The sequence below is a fragment of the Spinacia oleracea genome, chromosome 2 (genome assembly GCF_020520425.1).
Source record: "Spinacia oleracea cultivar Varoflay chromosome 2, BTI_SOV_V1, whole genome shotgun sequence".
NCBI lineage: Eukaryota > Viridiplantae > Streptophyta > Magnoliopsida > Caryophyllales > Amaranthaceae > Spinacia > Spinacia oleracea.
In genome coordinates, this window is record NC_079488.1 from 53,194,017 (window position 1) to 53,209,102 (window position 15,086).

Sequence of the window (15,086 nt, forward strand, 5' to 3'; positions counted from 1 at the left end):
CCTGAAAGAAACAAGATCATAGATGAAGAGGTCCAGAAGCTGATCGAAACAGGGATAATTTGAGAAATCAAGTACCCGGATTGGTTAGAAAATGTGGTCGTCATCAGCAAAAAGAATGGCTAATGGAGGTTGTGCATAGACTTCATTGATATCAACAAAGCATGCCCTAAGGATCCTTTTCCCTTGCCGCACATAGACGCTATGGTGGACGCCACAGCCGGTTACGAGTTGCTAGCATTTATGGATGCTTATTCTTGATATAACCAGATCCTCATGCACCCCGAGGGTCAAGAAAAAACAACTTTGTAACAGATAGTGGAATATATTGTTATAAAGTCATGCCTTTTGTTCTTAAGAATACAGGTGCAACATACCAGCGAATAGTCAACAAGATGTACAAGGTGAAGGAAATAATGCCCTTGGTCCAAGTATGCATTCAATGCTAAGTCTAATAAATGCGGTTCAGTATTAATTAATTATGCAAGTTAATCATTCAGTGAGATCAAGTGAGTTGTATGCCTAGCTAGAGGCCACTTCAGTTCGAGTGGAATTAATAATATTAATCCACAACTTACTCTTGACTGAACCCGTAGGGTCACACAAATAGTACGTGAACAGATCAAGTATTTAAGTGAATTAAATACTCTATTTATGAACATTCGGAAACGACGGATATCGGTTCCAGTGGGAGTTGAAATCGTCAAAAGGCAAAATAAAGAATACTCTGGAAATAATGATATTGCCGGAAACGGAAATATGGATCGTGACGGAGGAAATATAAATATTATCCAAGTCGTAGATGTTGCCGGAAATGGAAACATGGTACGTATCGGAAAATATTATCGGAAATAGAAATATTATCGGAAATATAAATATTGCCGGAATCGGAAATATTACCGGAATCGGAAATATTGTCGAAATCGGAAATATTAAATATTTGTTCGAATCGGAAATAAGTTCCGGAATCGGAAATATTAAATATTGTTCGAATCAGAAATGAATTCCGGAATCGGAAAACGAATCGAAAGCGCGACGTACGAAACGATCGACGGACGAGCTTGCTAGACGCAAGGCCCAGCGCCCAGCAAGCCCGTGCGCGCGCCGAGCAGCTGGGCCGAGCAGCAAGCCAGCGAGCAGCAAGCCAACCATGTGGGCTTGCGAGCAGCAAGCTGCGGGCTGGCACGGCAGCGTGGGCACAAGGGCCACGCGTTGCCTTGTCCGGCTAGGTTACTTCCTTGAGAAGTAAATCTCGTTTTCTTAATTCTACTCAAATTAGATAATTTGTTAAATCTGAAATACATTAGTGTTTGATTAAACATTAAATTCTAATAATATAATTTAACTAGAATCCTAATGGATTTAGTTATTGGAATCCTAGTAGAATTCTAATTCCGTTATTTCCACCCTATAAATACATGGTTCATAATCACAATTTATAACACAATTCAATAAGTATTCACATAGATTAAGTTCAAGAAAGAATTTAATAATTTGCCTAAATTAATAATTAAGCTTTCCGAATAAACATAAAACCTTAGATAATATTCAAGTTAATTGAATCTAAGGTGGATCCGAACGTGATGTGGACTATCTACGGATGGGCGACATTTGGAGTCCTAAAACTTGTTCTTGTTCGGTTCGGGAGCAGTTAGGCAAGGCACGCATCACAATGTATGTATCCTAATTATGCTAATTGACTATGTGGCAATTAATTTGGATTCATGGCTTTATGGTTTTTCCGCATGAAATATATTCTTTATATTTGTCATAACCTAACACAAGGACCATCTTGGATACACGATGGATGTTTACATTGACCACATGTTGGTGAAAACGAAGAAGCAGGCGACCGCGTGGAGCACCTACGACAATCCTTTGAAATATTAAGGAAAATTAAACCCTACTAAGTGCTCTTTTGGAGTGTCTGCAGGAAAGTTCTTGGGCTACATCGTCACCCAACGAGGAATCGAAGCAAGTCCAGACCAAGTCCGAGCGATCATCAACATACAATCACCTAGAAACATCAAAGAGGTACAACGCTTGACAAGAAGAGTGGTGGCATTAAATTGATTCATCTCGAGGCCGTCAGACAAATGTCGGCTATTTTATGACGTCTTACGGAAAAAACTAAGGGTTCGACTGGTCCGACGACCACGAGGAAGCTTTGCAAAATTTAAAAAATACTTGATGTCGCCACCCGTCCTGTCTAAGCCCAAGGAAGTTGAAGTCTTACAACTTTGCCTTGTCGTCAGTCCTGTAGCAGTCAGCGCGGTGCTAGCCCCAGAAGACGAGACACAACAGTTACCCATCTACTACATCAGTTAGTCTCTGTTAGACGCAGAGACCAGGTAAGCTTCTCTAGAAAAACTTGTTTTAGCACTCGTCATTGCTGCCAAAAAGTTAAGGCATTATTTCGAAATCAACAAAATAGTGGTGATGGCTAACTATTCTATTAAGTATGTAATGCGTAGGCCAAAACTTACAGGTCGCATGGAGAAATGGACAATGGCGTTAGGAGGGTTCGACGTCAAATACCAGCGAAGGGCGGCAGTGAAGTCGCAAGCCCTAGCTGACTTTGTGGTCGAGTTCAGCCCCGACTTGGAGAGGTAGGAAACAACGAAGTGGATCACATAAACAACGTAGATAAAGGCGGAACGTGGACACTAATCGTCGACGGATCTTTCAACTTCCGAGGTGCAGGATTAGGCGTCATGCCGAAGTCACCATAAGGGGACATGATAGCACAAGCCATTTGCTGCAACTTTAGGGCAACAAACAACGAAGCAGAATACAAGGCGTTGATCATTGGAATGACGCTAGCAGAGGACCTGGGAGCAACAGGACTCAACATTTTCAGCAACTCCCAATTGATCGTCAACCAAATTAATGGAGATTACGAAGCTAAAGACCTCAAAATGACCTTTTAACTCGAAGCAGCCAAAAAGAAAACCACAATTCAACTCATTCTCCATCAAACAAGTCCCACGAGACCAAAATACACAAGCTTACGCACTCACAATCCTAGGATCAGCACTCAGAAAATAACCCTTCTCAACCATACCTCTAGTACACTTACTGTCACCCACAATCGACAAAGATATTTCATAAGACGGCAACCTCGTCATGACAACCACAAACACAGACAGTTGGACAAAACCAATCCTTGACTACCACATCCATGAAACCCTTCCAGACGATAAACTCAAAGCCCGAAAAATACTTTTAAAAGCATCACGATATGTTATTGTGCATGGTGTTTTGTTCAAGAAGTCAGCAGACGGAACGATGATGAGATGTGCACACAAGACATAATGGGAAGGATTCTCTTGCAATACCACGACGGAGAATGTGGTGGCCATGCAGGCGGACGGAGCTTGTCATCCAAAATCAAAAGGAACATGTGCTACTTGCCGACGATGTTCAAAGACGTCATGAGGTACGTCGCCAAGTGCGATAAATGCCAAAAGCACACAGGTATGCCACATAAACCATCTGAGTTATTACATCCTACTTTGACGCCTTGGCCTTTCATCAAATAGGGCATGGACATCGTTAGAAAATTTCTTGTCGCCCCATGTTAAAATGTCTTTATGTTAGCACTAACAGACTATTTCTCTAAGTGGATAGAAGAGGGTGTGTTCCAACAAGTAAGAGACAAAGAAGTATGTTATTTTATAATACGCCGGTTTGGCGTACCATCAAAAATAATATGCAACAACGGATCACAATTCATAAGCGACAAGACGAGATCTTTCTGCGCGACATGGAACATAGAGCTAAAGACGTCAACACCAAGGCACCCCTAAGTTAACGGTCAAGCAGAATCAAGCAACAAGACAGTCATTGGATCACTAAAGAAGCGACTAAACGCGAAAAAGGACATTGGGTAGAAGAATTTTCTTCCATCCTATCAATAGGACGATGCATAGGACGGCGACGGGGCAGACACCCTTCTCCTCGTCTATGGGTGTGAAGTTGTACTGCCTCCAGAAGTGAAACTGCCCAGCTCAAGATACCGATTGATGACACAAGAATAGAACGTAGTGGAATTGAGCGAGAACCTCGATGAGACCGAACAACTCAGAGAAGCAGCATTAATCAAGATGGCATCCCAACAACGGGTCGTGGCAAGAAACTTCAACAAGAATGTCAAGGCTAAGATCGATCTTCAACTAAGGCGAGTGGGTGCTGCGCAAAGTGTTTCAAAACACAAAGGAGTTAGATGCAGGTAAATTGGCACCAACTTGGGAAGGACCATACTTGATTGATAAAATAATTGCCAAAGGAGAATTCAGACTTGCCACTAAGGACGGAAAGTTGGTTCCTCAGAGTTGGAACGCCACCTATCTCAAACTATATCATTTTTAAACCCTCGTCGTTCAAAATTTTATCAGATTTCATTTCTTTTCTTTTTCTTTACACATTTTATCACTTTCGGTTTTTCTCTCACCCCTTACTAACTTAGGAATTGAAGGGTCGTTGCCATCCCCAATGGCCTATTCCCCTAGTGACATTGTTCTTCTTGTAGGTACCTCACCCCCCAACGATGCTTGGAATCAGACGACATCAGCAGGCAACGACCCCCAGGATGACATCACGTCGCCACGGTCATGACCCTTAAACTATTGGATCCAACCGCGACGCATTACCACAACGCGTGACGCCTCATTACACATGTACTATCTTTATGTGCACATACTTCGCTTTTTGAGTACCCTACAGGTGACATCGATCTATAACACTGCGTACGACAACGACATCATGCCAACATCAATATCCCTAAACACTTTGCCAAAAACACAAAACAGAAATAAGTAGACAAAACACATTTTCATAAACACACCAAAATGCGTGACCTCTAGGGCCCCTACTTTAAATCCAATCACTCGCCGCCATTCCATACGACGACATCACACAAAAACAAATAAAATATCCATGCACCTCATCGTCGCCTTCGACGACGAGTAAAAACATTCACAAAAACAAGAAAATCATTGTTACTTAAAATAAAAGCCAATAAAACTAAACTAATCAGGCAGAAGGACCCTTCACATTTTCCTCCTGATGCTCACCACCAATAGGCTCCTCGACCTTACTATCCTCCTGGGCAGTGGGGGAATTTAAACGACGTCGTCGGCAGTCGATTGGTCCGCGACTGCTTAGTCATGTCCTCTTCACCTACCTTCTCTTCCTCGACGTCGTCTTCCTCTTCCACCGACGATGAATTCCCAACAAGTTCCTCTCGCAAATTATTTTTCCTCTTTCTTGTCAACTGATCAGCCTCATCTTCTTGCTCGACCTCCTCCTCAATATATGTTGTCCTCTCACCTTCCGAATCTTCGGAGTGGCTCACATTATGACTGCAGCAAAATACTTTAGAAACATTTCCGTCTGTGCGAGTCGACGTTCAGATCCACCAGCGAGACGTTAGAAGCTGCAAAGCAACACAAAGTAAGACGACGTTAAGTAAGCTTAAGTCCATTCTTTTACCATACAGTCACCTGCTTCCCCTAACGACTTCTTTTCCACGAAGATAAACCTAGACTTCCATCCCCTATCATTCACTCTCAGACCAGTCACCAAGTTCTTCTTCTTTGACTTCGTCACCAGCGTATACCGACACAAGTCCATCACCTTCAAATCATATGTATACAACAGATCCGCCAAATCAAACCCAGCTTCCTAATCAAAAGTAACACAATCTATCACCGAGAAGATCCGCCAAATCTGGGGCATCAGTAGTTGCTCTTGACTCAGAATCAGAACCTCCATAAAGGACTGCACCAAAGGAAAAAAGGGATGTCGCAACCCAATTGTAAATTGGTACTCGTAAAGAACCACGTATCCGTGATAATCGCCGATGAAGGTAAGTTGAACGTCACCAGCAGCTTCCCCCCTGCTCCACCGTGAAATCATTGGAGATCGGATTGTTCGAAGCGCCGGTAATCCGCCTAGGTTTGGTTTTCTCTCTCTCTTTTTCCTTAGGAGCTAATTGCTTAGATTTAGCCATAGCACGAAAGAATTCGGCAAAAAAGCAGCTAAAATCGTAGAAAGTTAGCACGAAGTACCTAAAGCATATCGAAAAACACTCAGGAAATTGGTTCGCCCTCTCTCTCTCCTCTAATTTTCAGATCTAGAATTTATGAAGTGTTTTGTTGAGTTATGTTATGATTTTTCCGGTATATATTATTGTTGCAGTTATTGAAATCGGAATGGTTGCACGGTTCTTTTCTTTTTCAGAAATCATTTTAATTGTAAATGTGCTCAAAGTATTTTTGCAAAATCACAATTGGGGGTAATTTGTTATGCTAATTTTTGTGCTAACATCGTAACTGATCATGTCGTATCACCAGATATAATCTTGTCCACGGATAAAGGGCTTACCTGGTAAAAAATATATATATATCCGGGAGTTTCAACAAAAGTGGAAATCTGCCAGGAAAAGGGCTTACCTGGTAATTAATTTTAATTCCACAATACCAGGTTAGACGTATAGTTTACTAACTCAGAAAGCACGCTTTGATAGAATTGAAATTCATCTTAGTCCCTCAAAATTAATGTGTGGGAATCTATATTTAAAAACTACAAGTCGCAAAGGAGACAAAGCAATGATCATCTAAAGTAATCTGGATCAAGGACGATAGTATTCTAAATCTCATATCACAATAAGCATAGTAGTAGCAAACTAAAAACATTTCATCAACAGAACAAAATCCCATAGGAAACCAACAGGTAAAAAAAAACATCTGGCTTATCAAGAAGTAAAAACAAAAATTAATCAGTCCCCTAACAGGAACTCCTCAACCCTCCAAGTTTTACTATGAAAGAAGAAGCGCCCTTCTACTTGCTGGTGGCCAACTGAGACTCAGGCTGCAGATATCCATTTTCAAAACAATTGTGAGTAATCAGTATAAACATTAGCAAATAGTATAGGAGCAAATAACACGTAATGCAGTGTCAAGGGCTAAGTAGCAAGAAATACTATTGTCTTATCTGTTTCTTGATTCTCAAATTGCTTTGGTGGGAAATCCAAATTTCGTTATCATTACGTGCTATATTCCCTAGGTTTTACCTTCGATGGTGTCTATACTAATACTAGGGTTGGTATATTAAAGGTATAGCACTTGCTATTAACACACGTGAACCCTTGCTACAACAAAACCTTTCAACAAGCATTCAGGTTCTTGACAAACAATTTTCACAGAAACTCTCTTGAAAATTGAAATAAATAGAGGCTTATTTGTTTTCATACGAGTCTTAATACAAGTTTAAAAATGTTTACCTCTTTCCTCACTGCTTCTTCCTTTTCTGACAAGGTTAGCTCAATATGGCATGGATGTGACATGTAAGCTGACAAAGAAAACACATCAGTTCCATCGCTTAACTTGGGCAAATTAACACATGAATATCATCAGACAAGTGATCACTCACGATTGATTCTTCCATGAGCACGGTATGTGCGGCGTCTCTGCTTTTGAGCTTGGTTCACCTGAATGTGTGAGATGTAGAGGGAATCGACTTCTAGACCTTTCATCTACAAAATTTCATATTAGTAACATGATGAGAAGACATTAGTAAATATGGACCCTAGAGTTTAGAAGAACCGAGTTCCTTACTTCAGCGTTACTCTCAGCATTTTTCAGCAAGTCCAAAACAAAGTTGGCAGACTTAACAGGCCAACGTCCTTGTCCATTTGAATGACGGTTTTTTGCCTGAGCAGTTCGCCCAACTCCTCTACAAAAACGACGGAATGGGATTGCTTGCTTGTGGGCAAGGACATCCTCCAAGTACCTTTTAGCTTTGCCTAGAGGCATTTTCCGGAGTGCAAAGGCAGTTTCTCTTGTATTCTGTAAGAAGGGAATGCACAGTGTACAAGACACAATCTCAGTACCACAACCGTAATCATTTCATTTACAAAAACCATACAATTGTACATCCAAACCAGATCAATCACAAACAGTTTAGTAGATTATCAACATATCAACAACTCCACCCTACAATGAAAGATAAAAACATTTATGACGAGCCTACCAAATAAAGAAATTTCGTGAAGGTGAATACAACTTGGCCAGGTAACTCCTGTAACTTAAACATTATTATCATTGCAAGATTTTGGTTTTTGAAAAAACTACTTGTTGAGGAAGTTGTCAGTTTGTTCACTATACTGAGGTACTTTTCTAAATTCTATCTTACAAACATCAATCAGTTACTATAGTCTATAGAAGTAACATCACATCTAGTACCACTACCTAGCGCTGTTCCCATAGCAAGCTCTGTAAAAAATACTCACACATGATATGAACCAGAATCACTCACTCATCTTTTATTCACCATGTGTCTCCGGAATAAACACAAATTACGAAAGGTATACATTACAGCATCAATCAAATAAATATATAAATTGATGCACAAAAAACCCTACTATTGGATAATGAAAGCAAAATAACTGGTATAAAAAAACATGTAAATCAAGGTTAGTAGGTTACTACGAAAAAATGCAAAGTTCTAGGCCTGATATTCACTGAAAACGGCAACAAGAAGGTGGCCAACTCGTTCAACTAAAAGCTATGCAAAAATCACCCATGTCGTGTAAAGTAGCTGACTGATTGATAGGTTAAATTCAAAAAAGAAGAAAGAAAAAAACATCCTGCTCCGTGAACTGCTAATGGATCATCACACAAAACTCTCATACTCTCAAGTTCTCAACTAATAGTTACAACTACAAAACAATTGTAGCATAAGCTCCGGAATTCAGATAATGCCAAGAGTACAAAAACTAAGTCCATGTTACTCTTAATTCTAGTAAATTTATCTATGAAAGTAAACTTTAAATCATCATGAACAAATGAATGAATTCCAACATTTAAAACCACATTACATAATCAACAAATCCCAGAAAATAATCCGAAATTACCTTGAAATGACATCTGAGATCCGAGCCTCTCGCCTTGCAAGCTGCAAAATTCATACAATTTCAGACACAAAAAATCATAACCAACAAATTATTTTACCAAATAGATCAACAAACAAAGAGAAAACGATACAGCAGAAGCTTACACTTGGTGGGGTTTACTGGTTCTTGTGAATACTTCCCCTGCAAAATTACAAATAACCCAAAATTATATGGACATAATTATTAATATGAGAGTAGAAAACTAGAAAGGAGGTTGGAATGAAGGAGAAGAGAGAGAAATACAGACCATTGTTGGTTCTTGATGCGGCGGCGTTAATGGGAGTATTGTCCCAGAAAACTAACGGAGGGTGCGATAGAAATGACCGAATGAAGGGAGTTCAGTATCTCATGAATTCGTAAAACCCTAATTTCATGATTTTCTTTGAAACATGGGCTGGGCCTTTACAGTCTACGCTAGTATAGTACGGAGTAGTAGCCATATGTACACCTGACAAACGGGCTGATTGGGTCAAGTTTGAGTTTGAGTCGGATGATTAGGAATCGGGATTTCTATAGGATCCTTTTTAGACATGGAAAAATTGATATATAACCCGATTATCTGACTCGACACCTAAATTCTCCCTAAAATTACTTAACCCAAATTGTACCTGACCCTACTCGAATCGAAATGAATCGGTAAAATGTGCGACCTGAAATAACGGTTGCAAAAATAAATGGGTAATGGAACCCGAATTTGTACACCCCTAAATCCGACATGTTATGAGATGATATGAGATATCCTTTCTTTTTTTCCATTTTTTAGAGCAATAATATGTCTTTATTCTTCTATAATATTTAATATAAGGGAATGTGTTAAGATAATAGAGTTTTGGTAGGACTTTTTTTTGGGTAGTAGTACATCAAGAAAGAAAAACTAAACCCGTCTTCTAACCTTTTGAGCTAGATCAAAAATAGTTAAAATGAGACACAACATCAAGGTTATCTTTTACCATGGTGTGAATTTCCTTGCTTGCATTTCTTGGGTCTCTCAATGCTCGCACTATGTCTTCATTATCAATGAGGACTTCGACTCTTGTGTACAAACTGGAAACCTCCTTTAGGCCCATCCAAATAGCCAATGCTTCAGTTTGCAGGGGTGTTGTTTCCATCACTAGACTACTTCCTTCAAATCTAATCACATTTCCCTCCATAGCACAACATCCAACTCATGCTCTCCGTGTTGATGTAGTGCTTGCACTACCGTGCTTCCAACCCCCATCAGTGAGTAACGACGTGGCTGGAACCCCACTTCGATTTCCATATACCAAAATAGGGGAGGTCGTTTTTCATTATCTCCACGAAAGATGCACCTCTGTTGTCTATCTTCCATGATAGAACTACTCTTAAAGTTCTCTCCAACAAGGGCCATGATGGAGGCGGAGTTTGGTTTTGTATTTCTGAGCACCACAATATTTCTATGCACTCAAATGCTCCAAAGAGTGGAGAAGAAGGCCTGGGTTTTTAGAATGAGGTCATCATCTCTTTTCCAGAATGGTCTCAGGTAATCTTTAACCCATTTCCCGATCGGACCTCTTGCTTGATCAACTCGCAGACCGAGCTGTCCTGAGCCCAAAATTCTTTCACTATCTCACAATGTCGAAACAGATGCTCTAGAATTTTTGTATCACTGGTACAGAACTTACAAGACTCACCTGTATCCATGTCTCGTCGCTTGAGGCTCGTACTCGAAGGCAATGCCTTATTAATTATTTTCTGTCCAAATAAAAGCCATGATGGTATGATACGGTGTTTTCAAACATCTTCCAGAACAGTGACATATCTCCTACTCCATTTTCTAATTCTTGGAGATACTTGCAGCCTGACTTTGTTGTAAAAGGCCATATTTTGGAGAAGTTCCACATAAAGGAGTCCTCGATCATATTCTATGTCAAGTGGACTTCCAAAATATTTCTTGTTGTCTCCTTATCGAACATGGATCAAATTAAGTTGGAGTTCCAGGTCCCATCCTCCATTATGAGTTTGGAAACTAGGGTGTGGTCTCCTCATACCCGTTTTTTTCACTCTCTTTGTTGTCGTAGCCCACACATCGTCCAGAATACTCGTTTGGAGACCATATCCAATGGCCACTCGAGTGCCTCCATGCATATGGGACGACGCTCATATAGGATTGAAAATCCCCATGAAGCTTAATGAAGGTTGCGATTACTCTTTTCCCGATCAATTGGTGTAGACGAGTATTTCCCTTTTAGGACCTTGGATATTAGGAGTTGGGGATTGTTTTGTATGCACCATGCTTTCTTGTATACCAAGGAAGTATTGAAGCGTTGCATGTTTTGCAAACCTATACCTCTTTCATGCTTATGTTTCTCAAGTATCTTCCTCTTCACCTGTAGACACCTAAATCGTGTCTCCCCTTTGGGATGATGACGATACTATTATCCTTGCTAGGTGGTTGGAGCAACTCTGTGCGAAAGTCCCAATTGCTAAAACATATTCCAAAGTTCAAGATCCAAAGTCCAAATTCCCGAGACCGTTCCCATTACTGAACTCGGTACAAAATTCAATTTCCAAAAATCAATTTCAAAATACAAACACAATCTCACCCAATGAACCACTCCATTGATTTTACAAGACATTTTCCAGTCAAAATGACACTAAGCAATCCAAATTCGGGCACCGACCCACAAAACCGAGCAAGCCGGGCCTCGTCTCGTAAAACCGAATTGAAAAACCCGAAAACGGCTAGTTTTTAGTCGCAAATCAAAGCCTTACCCATTAAGCAAATGCTACGTGCCAAAGTTCGTACATTTCGTACAAAGGTACGCTCACTAAAGCCAAATGCAAGGACGGTGTCATCGTCCTTGCCTTGGCGTTTCCTGTGTAACGTCAGCGGCGCCAGGCGCCGTAGCCTGTGTTGGGCGCAGCTGGCACTTGGCGTTTAGCCATCCAATTTTCTATTTAAACCCTGATTTCCAAGCATTTTAGGGCACAAAATTACAATCAGAACGTCGTAATTCTAAAATTCCCCCTCAAAAATCAAATACAAAAACTTCAAATTCTTATACAAATCTCAAGTGTTCAAGCAATTGGGAGCTCCAAGAGGAATTCTTACCTAAACCTAACTAGGTAATTCCGAGTCCCGATCCTAATCTACTATGTTTTCTAAAATTTCACTTTCAAAATGATTAGTAAAGTTGACACTTTTGCTCTCAAAAGTGTCACTTACAACAATCACATATTTTTACAAAATCAACACTTTCTATGATTCAAATACAAAGTTATGGATTCCATGATGTTTAAGGTTGTTTGTAATCACTTCCTTAAACTAGAATCATTTTCAAAATATGGAGTAATCAAAGGTAAGGCCGTTTTAATATTTAAAGGTCTAATCTTTGAGATTCAAGACTCCTCTTTTCAATATTCAAGTCCAAGTTTCATTTTCAAGATTCCATGATGTTTAAGGTTGTTTGTAATCAGTTCCTTAAACTAGAATCATTTTGAGTTATGGAGCATATCAAAGGTGAAACCTTTTTAACATTAAAAGGTCTAATCTTTGAGATTCAAGACTCCTCATTTCAATATCCAAGTGCAAGTTTCATTTTCAAGATTCTATGATGTTTAAGGTTGTTTGTAATCACTTCCTTAAACTAGAATCATTTTCAAGTTATGGAGCATATCAAATATGAAACCTTTTTAACATTAAAGGTCTAATCTTTGAGATTCAAGACTCCGAAGTTCAATATTCAAGTTCAATATTCAAGATTCAATATTTCAAGTTCAATTTCTATGCCCAAAATCTAAGACACTTTTGGATGAGCAACTTTTCCTAAAGTTGAGATTTTTAGACTTGAATCCGTGTCGGACGCACTTATTATTAAGAAGTCGTTTGGCGTTTGGATCTCAAATACAATAGTTCAATTTCAATATCTCACCTTTTCAATTATGCACTTCAATACCGCAATTTCAATAATGCCTTTCAATATTGCACTTCAATTTCGCACCTTTATTATTTGCTATTTCAATTCCGCATTCTTTACTCATCTCACTTTGAGATGATGTGGTTTTGTACGCACTTTCAATAATTCCTTTATTCATTGTGATGTTCATTTACTTGTTTATTGCTTTCATCACCTCACATGCTAAATATAACAAAATGCAAAGTTACACCACGCTTAACAAATATAATTTCTTGGACAACCGGTCTTAGGTTCCCTTAAATTAACTTTAAAGCGAAGTGGTCACAATACAAGTAGAAATTCTATGTACTAAAATTCCAAGTTCAAACCTACATAGTGTCATGACAAGGGTTATTCGAAAACGCTTTTTTTTTCCATGCACTCGAATACAATTTTTAAGGCTCGCGGAATAAGCATCTCGTTCCCTTGCCCGGATCTCACCCATCCGTTTCTAAGATTCAATGCCTTATCCACTAAAGAGTGAACTTTGGTCTTTCCAAACAGGACCCTTAAAATTGTTTGGTGGTGACTCCTTCGAAATCCAAAAACATACAAAGCTCCAAGCCTTTCCGTAGGGGAAAATACAAAAAAGAATGAGCACGAAAAAAAAACCCCCTACAATTCTGGCGACTCCATTGGGGAGTTCTTATTTCATATTCAATAATACGAGCATGCTTTGAGCAATAAGACACTGCCATGCTCAAGTTCTGGATGCCAGCTCCTGCGCCAGGCGCAGGTCCCTGCGCCAAACGCCGCTGCCTGCATCCAGCACAGTGGCTTCCAGTGGCTGGTTGCCCATGCTGCTCAAGTTTTCGAGTGGGAGTCAGTTCTGTTTTTGAATTTCTAAGGACATTCCCAAACCTTGAGAACGAATGTCGAAAAACGAGCCTTTTAAATACAATATCTGAATGCGATGTTCAATTTTCAATTTCTAGGCATGTCATGCATATTTCGAAAACCATATTTGTGCAAAACGAATTTCTACCTTGCCCAATACGGATGTGTTCTACATTCGGGCTAGCCCCAGGGGCAACAAAATGGTGGCTCTCCATACGGTTCATGACCAAAGTGTGTGACCATTTCTGCGCCTACCGAGACTTGACATTTGCTTGACATTCCCGATGTCAAGCATGGAGGTCGTTTGCCGACACACACGTCCCTTAGGTGGATGTGCAAGTTGTTTCCGGATCCGCCTCTTAGTCAAGTACCCTTTTGACACCTCAAGCCGACCACTTGCATCATACAAAACTTAGACCGACCTTAAGTTGAGAACTTTGCATGTCGCATTCATATCCATGTTAGTGTGACAACGTGCTATTTGTGCATTGTGTGGGCGTCTTTGCACGCGTGAATGACTAACCTCGAGTTCTAGCTTTGCAAAACCATTAGCCTCCAACTAGGAAACCAAACCCCTAGGAGCATCATTCCAACTTCATACATCCAAAATCGCCGATTTAAAGTCTTTTAGGAGTGCCACTCCATTTGATTCAAAACCCTTAAACACGCCTCACGCGCAAATGCCGAAATTCAAAATTCAATCCAATGGCGTCAAAATGCCGGATTTTCTAGTCCAAATTCCAAATTCAAAATTCAATCCAACGACGTCATAATGCCGGATTTTCTAGTCCAAATTTCTAGTCCGATTCCAAATTCAAAATTCAATCCAACGACGTCATAATGCCGGATTTTCTAGTCCAAATTTCAAGTTCCAATTCCAAAAATCCAAATTCAATCCAACGGCGTCATAATGCCGGATTTTCTAGTTCAAGCATTCAAACCTCCAATTACATGTTCAAAACCTCAAGTTCAAATTCCTAAATCTATAATTATCCATTCCCAATTCCAAACCTCAAAACCTCAAGTTCAAATGTCCAAACTCATGATGGCATAATGCCGACTTTTCAATTCAACCTTTCAAACTTCAAGTTCGAATTCCTAAATTCAATCTTTCAAATTTCAAGTCCTATATTCAAAAGCTTCAAATTCCAAATCCATGATGGCGTAATGCCGAATTTCCCTATTCAATTCAAATTCAAAACCTCAAAATTCCAAGTCCACGACGACATAATGCCAGACTTTCCACTTTCAAGTTCCTATTCAAATCCCCTTTTCAAAAAAAATCAAGTTTCAAATCCAATGTCTCAAATCCATGGCGGCGTAATGTTGGAATTTTCAAATTCAAAGCCTCATATTCAATACAAAATGCATCTTTTCCA

The 15,086-nt window shown here is 39.8% G+C and overlaps 1 protein-coding gene across 1 annotated transcript; it reads right to left on the bottom strand.

Moving 5' to 3' along the window:
* Positions 1-6,609: 6,609 nt before the first annotated feature.
* Positions 6,610-9,320, bottom strand: LOC130467856 (60S ribosomal protein L17-2-like). Its single transcript, XM_056836811.1, has 7 exons — positions 9,201-9,320; positions 9,058-9,094; positions 8,915-8,955; positions 7,617-7,847; positions 7,432-7,534; positions 7,283-7,350; positions 6,610-6,870 (listed from the first exon to the last, which is right to left on the bottom strand). Exons 1-7 carry the CDS (start codon positions 9,201-9,203, stop codon positions 6,841-6,843), a joined length of 513 nt encoding a protein of 170 aa, XP_056692789.1. The 5' UTR covers positions 9,204-9,320; the 3' UTR covers positions 6,610-6,840.
* Positions 9,321-15,086: the final 5,766 nt, after the last annotated feature.

Coding starts and splice junctions, on each gene's coding strand:
- LOC130467856 (XM_056836811.1), bottom strand. Junction 8,956..9,057: donor ACCAGTAAACCCCACCAAGT/GTAAGCTTCTGC, acceptor TGAATTTTGCAG/CTTGCAAGGCGAGAGGCTCG. Junction 7,848..8,914: donor ATCTCAGATGTCATTTCAAG/GTAATTTCGGAT, acceptor CCCTTCTTACAG/AATACAAGAGAAACTGCCTT.